General features: G+C 43.9%; 2 protein-coding genes across 2 annotated transcripts; both read right to left on the reverse strand.

The window, feature by feature from the left end:
- Nucleotides 1-1,048: 1,048 nt before the first annotated feature.
- On the reverse strand, nucleotides 1,049-2,352 carry LOC115593608 (insulin-like). The gene is made up of 3 exons (XM_030437194.1): nucleotides 2,278-2,352; nucleotides 1,536-1,731; nucleotides 1,049-1,427 (listed from the first exon to the last, which is right to left on the reverse strand). The coding sequence occupies exons 2-3, from the start codon at nucleotides 1,717-1,719 to the stop codon at nucleotides 1,261-1,263; spliced, it is 351 nt and encodes a 116-aa protein (XP_030293054.1). The 5' UTR covers nucleotides 1,720-1,731; nucleotides 2,278-2,352; the 3' UTR covers nucleotides 1,049-1,260.
- A 6,187-nt stretch (nucleotides 2,353-8,539) lies between these two features.
- Nucleotides 8,540-9,770, reverse strand: LOC115593606 (insulin). The gene is made up of 3 exons (XM_030437193.1): nucleotides 9,632-9,770; nucleotides 8,955-9,150; nucleotides 8,540-8,846 (listed from the first exon to the last, which is right to left on the reverse strand). The coding sequence occupies exons 2-3, from the start codon at nucleotides 9,136-9,138 to the stop codon at nucleotides 8,680-8,682; spliced, it is 351 nt and encodes a 116-aa protein (XP_030293053.1). The 5' UTR covers nucleotides 9,139-9,150; nucleotides 9,632-9,770; the 3' UTR covers nucleotides 8,540-8,679.
- Between the last annotated feature and the right edge of the window lie 797 nt (nucleotides 9,771-10,567).

The raw sequence follows: 10,567 nt of genomic DNA on the forward strand, positions 1-10,567 counted from the left end.
TATTGTGCTGAAAGCACCAGAGAAATCAAATAACATGATCCTCACAGTTCTTCCAGCCTTTTTGAGTTGAGACAGTGATCTGTCCAGGAGGAAGAGGATGGCGTCGTCCACTCCGATGCCAGGCTGGTAGGCAAACTGGAGTGGGTCCATAAAATGACCCACCAGAGGTTGGAGATGGACAAGGACCAGCCGCTCCAGGGTCTTCATCAGGTTTGAAGTGAGCGCAACTGGTCTGTAGCTGTTGAAGTCCTTTGGGTAAGGGTACCATACTGAAGGTTTCTAAGGCATTGGCACTTTTCCCAGCTTCAGGCTGCAAGCTGAATTCAGTGGAAAGGGAGGTAGAGGTGAGAATGTGGCAGTAAATGGTGGGGTAGAAGAGGTTGGAGGGGTGGGTGTCTGGTCAAATCTATTGAAGAATAGGTTCAGGTCATTCACCTACATCTGATCCCTGGCAGCCTGAGAGTCTGGTTTCCTCTGCCCTGAGATGGTTTCAAGGATTTTCCAGACTTCACCAACGTTGTGTTCAGACCCCTTCACTTTTTTCACGTTAGTGTTGCAGACATGTTGTTTTGCAATTTTATTCAAAAGGAATAACTGAAATGTCACACTGACAGAACAATTACATCCAAGATGATGATTGCCTCCCTCAACTTTTAAGCGCTCCTATCACGTGTTGATTAAATAAATAAATTAACAGAAATGGGCCTGAAAGCTCTCAACATCCTGCACTTTCCCTGTGATGCCCAACATCTTTCTAGTCCTGCCATCATACAGCATTAAATCAGATGGAGGTTTTTCCAATTATTATTTAAAACACCCTGAATATGTTTGAGTGCACTGTAACAAGATACATCAATTGCTCTAATGTTGGAGTTGCTGTTCATCACTTGTTATTTGACCCTTTTTATTTGAACTGCACGTGGTTACACCTTAAATTGTGCTTAATGAATCATCCAACATGCCCTCATTTTGACTTTGGTCGGTCGATTGAAGTCACGACAGAAAGTACAAAATAAAGTCACCACATCAAAAACAAACACACACTTGATTTCTCTCAATTCACAAAACTTTATTTTCTAGGAAAAATAATTTCACCGGTTTTCTCAGTACTTAATTTGACAGTGGTTGGTTTTACAGAAAGAGGACAGCGCTGCCGCTCTTCTGGGTGAAGGGGGGAATGGCGGGGTTCAGGCTAAGTTAGCCAAGAAGCTAAGCCATGCTGAGCCAGGCTAGGCTAACCAGGGCCAGGCTAAGCACCGTTCAGTTGCAGTAGTTCTGCAGGTGGAGGATGCTGCAGGGTCGGTGGCAGCACTCCTCCACGATGCCTCGCTTCACCAGCATCTCCATCTGGTCCTTGAAGGCGAACTCTGCCACCTCGTTCGCGCCGCCCGCCGCTGCAGCTCCGCCTGCTTTAGGTGGGAGGAAACCTGACAGGACAAACAGGAAGTCATCACCCTACATTTACATTAACACTAATGCGGAGCATCTGTTGTGTATTTACTGATGGTGTGAAGGTTTTTAGTCCGAGGTCTCACCCATCAGAGGGTTGACGTCTCTCTTGGAGTTGTAGAAGAAGCCTTTCTCCCCACAGACCAGGTAAAGGGCATCGACCAGGTGAGAGCCGCACAGGTGCTGTTCAGCCGCAACAGAATGGGAGCCCGGCCATGATATGATCAGTAAGACCACAAGAGAGACAGTCTGGAGCCACAGAGCCGCCATACTGGACGAGAGCTGAACACACAATTTTTAAAATTTTTAAAACAAACATTTATAAATTTTTTCTTAATTCTCAGGACTTTCTGGGGTAGATTCTAAAAACTCAAGCAGGGCTCGAGACAAGGAGCACTCTAGTTATCTCAGACAATGTACAGGGGATAAAAGTAGAGGAGGACAAAAGAAAGAGAAAGGAAGGTTACAAGAACACAAAGGAGCAAAAAGAGGAGGAGATGGCGAGTACAGATACAGGAGCAGTTGAGGAAGAAGAGAACGAGGAGAACACAGGTGGAGGAAGTCAAAACATAGATGATGACTACTTGAGGAAGAGAGCTAATCTTGACATTCGGTGGAGGAGGAGGAAAAAAGGTTGTCAGAGGAGGAGAAGATGGCGGAGTAGCTAGATGCTGAGGAGGTGGATGAGGGTGAGGAAATGGAAGTGTAGAAAGATGAGCAAGGAGGAAGAAGAGGACAGCTCATTACTAGAGAAAATAGAAGAGGAATAGGAGAAGAACTTACCTGTAGAGTCAGAAGAGGAGGAGGAAGAGGAGAAGAAACACTCACCTTATAGAGCTGGAGGAGGGAGGAGATGGACGAGGTGAATGTAACGAAGAGGAGGATAAGCTGAAGGCTGGTTGGTGTGAGAAAGAACAGAAGGCCTTCGTTCGTTTTATACTCCATCACATCCACCTGGACCGCCCTGATGTATTTGTGTAAATGGTTTAGTCAGCACACAATAAGTGACTCGGTTACTTCTGATTGAGAGCTCGCATCACTTAGTAAAACAAACGGAGGCTAATGATCCGACATGATCTGATCACCTTGTAGACAAACACTGATCATCAGTCGGCCTCCTGCTGCTTCTGATGAGCTCAGCAGACCAACAGGTACTGAGATCAGTTTACTGTGTAGCAGTGACAGTTGTCTTTGAAGATAAACTTGTCTTTATGGCGCTTCAACGTGAGTTTTAGCTCTTTATCTGTCTGGACATTTTCAAGGAAAAAGCTACATGAAAACAGACACAGTTAGAGACAAGCTGCTGAACATAGTGGAGCATTTAGCAGCTGAAGAGACAGATATTTCCTTTAGGAGGTGGTGGAGACCAAAATCAGAGCTAAAACAGAGAAAATACTGGACAGAAACACAACTAAATTACTCATCCCAACTCAGCTCAATCGCAATAAAGAACAAACGTTGTCAAGGTATGTTTCTGCAAACATGGATGTTGAAACTTTACATTTCTTTCAGTTCAACTTTAATTTGCAGGTCCTTACAATGCTGTGCTCATGTTCTGTTTAGGTTAATGCACAAAAAATAGTTAGTCAGGGTTAGTTTTGGCTGGCAACTGTTCCAAAGTGTTAAAAATCTCCAGGGGTTTCACCCTTCTAAATGTTGAAACACACTTTGGAACAGCTGTAACACCACCACCATGCCTTCTGCCTCACAGCAGGAAAGTCTGGGCTGCTAAATGCTGATGAAACCGGAAGTTCTGTGACAGTAGTTCACCTGACAGAAGCTCTTCTCGGAGATTTAACAGGTGAGCACGACTTCACGGACAAGACCGTCTGAGCACACAGACATAGGTGGAGGTAGAGGTGGGGGAGAAAAACAAAACAACACCTGACGCTGGTGTCCCTATTAACCATCAACCATTACTGCCCCCTCATGGCTGATGTGATAAAACACTTCAGACTTCATCTTGTTTTGGTTCTTCTTCTTCTAGTTCTTCTTCTATTCCTTCATCTTCTAGTTCTTCGTTGTCTATTACTTCTTCTTCTTCTTCGTCTTTTACTTCCATGGCCAATCCATCTGGTCAGTCAAGAGTCACTCTCATCTCATCAGTCCATAAAATCTTTGAAAAATCTGTCTTCAGATATCTCTTGGCCAAGTCTGGACGTTTCACCTTTCACGATCAGGCATAACATCATGACAACCTGCCTAATATTATGTTGGTTCCCCTTTTGCTGTCAAAACAGCCCATGACCCATTGAGGCGTGGATTCCACTGGACCCCTGAAGGTGTGCTGTGGTATCTGGTATCAAGATGTTAGCAGCAGATCCTTTAAGTGCTGTAAGTTGCGAGGTGAGGCCTCCATAGATCGCACTTGTTTGTCCAGCACATCCCACAGATGCTTGATTGGATTGAGATCTGGGGAACACCTCAAACTCGTTGTTGTGCTCCTCAAACCATTCCTGAACCATTTTTGCTTTGTGGCATTGCCGTTATCCGGCTGAAAGAGGCCACAACCATCAGGGAGTACCATTTCCATGAAAGCGTGTAATGGTCTGCAACAATGCTTAGGCAGGTGGTATGTGTCAAAGTAACATCCACATGAATGGCAGGACTCAAGGTTTCCTAGAAGAACATTGCCCAAAGCATCAACCTGCCTCCGTCGGCTTGCCATCTTACCATAGTGCATCCTGGTGCCCCAAGTAAACGACACACATGCACCCAGCCATCCATGTGATGTAAAAGAAAACGTGATTCACCAGACCAGGCCACCTTCTTCCATTGCTCCATGGTCCGTGCCCATTGTTGGCGCTTTCGGCGGTGGACAGGGGTCAGAACGGGCACCCTGACTGGATGCAGCCCCATACACAACAAACTGCGATGCGCTGTGTATTCACCTTAGACACGTTTCTATCAGAACAAACATTAACTCCTTCAGCAATTTGAGCAACAGTAGCTCGTCTGTTGGATTGGACCACACAGGCCAGCCTTCACTCCCCATGTGCATCAATGAGCCTTGGCCGCCCATGACCCTGTAACCGGATCACTACTGTTCTTTCCTTGGACCACTTTTGATAGATACTGACCACTGCAGACTGGGAACACCCCACAAGAGCCGCAGTTTTGGAGATGTTCTGACCTGGTCATCTAGCCATCACAATTTGGCCCTTGTCAAACTTGCTTCAATCCTTACGCTCACCCATTTTTCCTGCTTCTATCACATCAACTTTGAGGACAACATGTTCACTTGCTGCCTAATATATCCCACCCAATGACAGGTGCCCCGATGAAGAGATAATCAGCGTTATTCACTTCACCTGTCAGTGGTTATGTATGCCTGATCGGTGTACGTGTCTTGTTCAGTGGTGGTCGGGTTTCGGCCTCCCTTACTTTGGCCATGTCTCTGAGCACTGAACACCTTGTACTTCTTGGCACTCCAGGTAGGTTGCAGTTCTGGAATATTACAGCACTGAAGGATAATTGGTTCCTGGGAGCTTCTCGTTTGATTCTTCTCAAATCTTTGGCAGATAATTTGCGTCTTTTTTTTTCTCAACACGTTTCTTGTGACCCTGTTGAGTATTTGCAACAAAACGTTTGATAGTTCTGTATTATATATTATATATTTTATACAAATAAATATAAACATATAAATACACATACAGTATCAACAATATTTCCTCCATTTTCTTGACTAAATGATTGGACTACCTGATAAGACAGGTATTATTTGTTAAGACTATTTTGAAAGTGTGTCAGGCTGCCGGGAAATAGAGTACAGTGTTGACGAAGCACCTTAAGTCGAAGTTTAAGCTACCAAGTCCTATTCATATTTGCTGGAAGTAGCACCCCGACATATGGGGTTTTTTGTGATTTGTTTTGGTTGTTTACCTTGTATATGGAACATTTTCCCACAACCAAAAGCATGGTGTCATTTCTCATACTCAATGTGTACTGTGCTTTGGCTCTTGACTCTGTTTCATGTATCAGGTCATTAATTAATTTATCAGAGATTTTGCCATACGGTTTATCTGTGGGAAACAGTGGAAGGAGGCTACCCAAACACAGGATCAGTGATTATTTACAGGGAAAACATAATGGGGTGTTGGTACTGTGTTATTTAAAGAGTGTTATTTATTTGTTAGAGGAAGGGCGACAAGCTTGAAATATGTGACACTGCAATTCAGAGTAGCTTAAGTCATGCGGTTCTGATCACACTGTTTACACCATAGTAGCTTGTGTTCGATTTGTTTTGTTTTTGTTTGATTTGATGTTCTATAAAATATATTAATGTCACAATTGTGCGATTTGTCACATGGATCATAACCATCTTATCCTCTCCTAGTTTCAGTTTAGTGTCTGTTACACAGTTTTTGTCTGTGATGGAGTTTTTACCTTCTACAAACTTCAAATACACTGAAATTAATATCATGAAAATATGTCAGAATTTAAGATTGTATTCGTTATAAGATTCATTAGAAATTAGTTGGTTTTAAATCTTGAAATTAGAACAGTTGTTCGAAAAGCTTTATCATGTTTATTCAGATATACAGAATCAGAATCAGAATTCCTTCATTTGTCCCGCAAACGAGGACATTTGTTTGTCACAACAGCGCAAGGACAGTAATAGTACAATAAACAATAATAATAGCAAAAAATAAACAATATAATAAAAAAGCAAGAAATAGGAATAGGCTTGTTTATACATCGAATGTACATAATACTTACAAGATGAACAGTGCAATTATAAAAGTGTGGCAGTGCGTTGTTATTAATGAATAATATATTATCAATATGAGTATGAAAAATTGCCCAGTTAGTACAAACCAAAATGGGAAATGGGTTATGTGTAGAGTTTTCTATTGAACAGTGCACAGTGAGGTCTACTGGGAGCAGTGCTGGTTGTAAAGTCTGACAGCAGCAGGAAGGAAGGACCTGTGATTCCTCTCCTTCACACACTTGGAGTGTATCAGTCTATCACTGAAGGAGTTGTCCAGTGCTGTGATAGTGACCAGCAGGGGGTGGGACTCCTCCACCAGCAGCGATGACAGCTTGTCCATCATCCTTCTCTCTCCCACCACCTGCACCAGGGATGGTCACATGATTATAGAGGGGCAGGGGCTCAAAGTCAGAAAAGGGCAGTATGTGCCCATTTTTTCAGGCCTTAATGACATAATATGTAGATTAATTAATGAAAAATTTATTTTAAAAAAGTATTTATAGAAAGCTAACTACTTAGCTGCGTATCCCAGTCTGGGATCATTAAAGTAATTCTATCTATCTATCCTGTATAGCTGTGAGTGATACGCAATTGCCATTTCTTTTGTGTCAATAAAGTATTGTCAACATGATTTTATTCACATTATAATAATACTGAGGTTTGGAAGACATGCAATTCAGCTGCAATTCTGGTTCTGGTTTATTATTTGGCTATTTATCGGAGGGCAAGTGCAAACTAGAAATACAGGCTACACATCTTAAAAATGTGACAAACCCAAGAAATGACTACTGTGACTGTAAGTAGGAACAGCAACGTTTACAACAGCTTGGGCCTTATGTGTGCATGTGCCTGACCTGCGCTGAGTCAGGAAGGCATCCCAGGATGGAGCTGGCCTTATTGATAAGTTTATCAAGTCTCCTCCTGCCTGCTGCAGAGATGCTGCTGCTCCAGCAGACTACTCCAAAGAAAATGGCTGATGCCACCAGAATCATAGAAAGTTGTCAGGAGTGCCCCCTGCACTCCAAAGGACCTGAACTTCCTCAGAGTGACAGGAAGTTCAGGTCTGAACAGTGTGTTCAAGATGTCACCATCTCAATGTCCATTCCCTGTATGTTCACCGGTGTGCGGGGTTGTCTGTTCCTGCAGAAGTCCATCACCAGCTCTTTGGTCTTTCTGGCGTTGAGCTGGAGGTGGTTCTGCTGGCACCAGTCCACAAAGTCCTGAATAAGTTCTCTGTAGGCTCTGTCGATCCCGTCCCTGATGAGGCCGACAAAGGCAGAGTCATCAGAGAACTTTTGTAGATGGCGGTGGTGTGATTGATGGGAGAATTTGCAGGAAAGTGGCCAGGACTGTTTGTGGCCCCCGTACTGCAGACAACTGTGTCCGACATACAGTCCCGAGTCCTCACATACTGTGGCCAGTTGTTGAGGTACTCCAGGATCCAGGACGTGAGGTGTTGGTCCACCCCTGTGAGCTCCAGCTTGTCCCTCAGAAGTGCAGGCTGTACTGTGCTGAAAGCACCAGAGAAATCAAAGAACATGATCCATACAGTTCTTCCAGGCTTTTCCAGGTGAGACAGTGATTTGTCCAGGAGGAAGAGGACCCACAAGTTGGAGATGGACAAGGACAAGCCGCTTCAGGGTCTTCATCAGGTTTGAAGTGAGAGCAACTGGTCTGCAGCTGTTGAAGTCCTTTGGGTAAAAGTACCACGCAGGAGGTTTTCTACAGCATTGGCACTTTTCCCAGCTTCGGGCTCATGTTAAAGATATACTCCACAATCCTGCACAGCTGGTTTGTACAGGACTTGAGCCTGGAGTTGATCCCATCTAGACCTGTGGCCTTCTTTGCCTTAATCTTCTCGTTTGTCACCTGAATGGTGAGGAGGGCAGATTGTAGCACGGCCTTTATGTCAGGATTAATCCAGTTTTTGTTGTTTGAAAATCACTGTGCTTGGTGGGTACAGTGTTGTTTTGCAAATTTATTGAAAAGGAAAAACTGAAATATCACACTGTCATAAATATTCAATCCAAGATGATGATTGCCTTCCTCAGTGTGTAAGTGCTCCTATCATGTGTTGATTAAATAAATAAATGAAAAGAAATAGGCCTAAAAGCTCTCAACATCACTTGTGATACCAAAATCTTTCTTCCTTTTCCAGTTATTATTTAAAACACCCTGAATATGTTTGAGTGCGCTGTAACAAGATACATCAGTTGCTCTAATGTTGGAGTCGCTGTTGATGATGTTGAGTTCACTTTTTATTTGACGGCAGTAAACTACAGCTGATCGCACCTTTAATTATGGTTCATGAATCAACCAATATGCCCTTATTTTGACTTTGGTCCATTGATTGAAGTCATGACAGAAACACACACTTGATTTCTCTTAATTCACAAAACTTTATTTTCTAGGAAAAATAATTTCATCCATTTTCTCAGCTCTCAGTTCGGGCTAAGTTAGCCAAGAAGCTAAGCAATGCTAAGCTTGGCTAGGCTAACCAGGGCCAGGCTAAGCACCGTTCAGTTGCAGTAGTTCTGCAAGTCAAAGATGTTGCAGGGTTTGTGGCAGCACTCCTCCACGATGCCTCGCTTCACCATCATCTCCATCTGGTCCTTGAAGGCGAACTCTGCCACGTCATTAGCGCCGCCCGCCGCTGCAGCTCCGCCTGCTTTAGGTGGGAGGAAACCTGACAGGACAAACAGGAAGTCATCACCCTACATTTACATTAACACTAATACGGAGCATCTGTTGTGTATTTACTGATGGTGTGAAGGTGTTTAGTCGGAGGTCTCACCCATCAGAGAGTCGACGTCTCTCCTGGGGTTGTAGAAGAAGCCTCTGTCCCCACAGACCAGGTAAAGGGCGTCGACCAGGTGAGAGCCGCACAGGTGCTGTGGGGGTGCAGCTGCCTGGGAGCCTTGCCATGATACGACCAGTAAAACCAGAAGAGAGACAGACTGGAGCCACAGAGCCGCCATATTGGATGAGAACTGAACACACAAACAAACATTTTGTTTTAAAACATCATCTCAGGAGTTTCTGATTCTGAAAACTCAAGCAGGGACTCAAAACGAGGGGCACTGTAGTCATCTCAGAGAGCGTACGGAGGATAAAAGAAGAGGAGGACAATTGAAAGCGAAAGGAAGGAGGTTACAAGACGATGAAGGAGCAAAAAGAGGAAGAGATGGAGAGTACAGACACAGGAGCAGTTGAGGAAGAACGTGGAGGAGAAGAAGAAGAAGTAGATGGAGAAAAGTAAAAGTTGTCAGAGAAGGAGATGATAGCAGACAGATGATGAGGAGCAGGAGGATAAGGGTGAGGAAGTGGAAGTGTAGAAAGATGAGCAAGAGAACGAGGAAGAGGAGGAGAAGAAGGAGCAGGACAGCTCATCATTTCAGAAAATAGAAGAGAAAGAGGAGAAGAACCCACCTGTAGAGTCAGAAGAGGAGGAAGAGGAGGAGAAACACTCACCTATAGAGCCGGAGGAGGAGGAGATGGATGAGGTGACTGTTGACGAGGAGAAGGAGCTGATAAGCTGATGGCTGGTTGGTGTGAGGACGAACAGAAGGCCTCCGCTGCTTTTATACTCCATCACCTCCACCTGGACAAGCCCACCGCTCTGTGTGTGTGTGTGTGTGTGTGCGTGTATAAATGGTTTAGTCAGCACACAATAAGTGATTCAGTTACTTCTGATTGAGCGGTCGCATCACTTAGTAAAACACACGGAGGCTAATGATCCGACATGATCTGATCACCTTGTAGCGGACATTGATCGTCAATCGGGCTCCTGCTGCTGCTGATGAGCTCAGCAGACCAACAGGTACTGAGATCAGTTTACTGTGTGGCAGTGACAGTTGTCTCTATAAAGAAACTTGTCTTCACAGAGCTTCAACGTGAGTTTCAGCTCTTTGCTTATCTGTCAGGACACTTTCAAGGAATAGGCTACATGAAAACAGACACAGTTAGAGACAAGCCACTGAACATAGTGGAACATTTAGTATTTAAACAGACGGATATTTTCCTCAGGAGGTGATGGAGACCAAAAACAGCTAAAATAGAGAAAATATTGTGCAGAAACACGACTTTTAGTGACACAAATCAATTGCGATAAAGAATAAATGTTAGCAAGGTTTGTTTCTACAAATCAAAGGTGTTGAAACTTAACCTTTCATTCGCTTCAACTTTTAATTTTATGCCTTTACATTGCTATGCTAAAGTTCTGTTTAGGTTTAGGCACAAAAACCATTAGTCTGGGTTAGTTTTGGCTTCACGTTCCTGGTTCTGTTGCCACAAAAGTGGCTGGAAATGGAAACTGTTAGAAAATATCCAGGGATTTCACTCTTATAAATGTTGAAATGCACTTTGGAACAGCTGTAACTCCGCAGCGGTGCCTTCTGCCTCACAGCA

The sequence above is a fragment of the Sparus aurata genome, chromosome 13 (assembly GCF_900880675.1).
Source record: "Sparus aurata chromosome 13, fSpaAur1.1, whole genome shotgun sequence".
NCBI classification, from domain to species: Eukaryota; Metazoa; Chordata; class Actinopteri; order Spariformes; family Sparidae; genus Sparus; species Sparus aurata.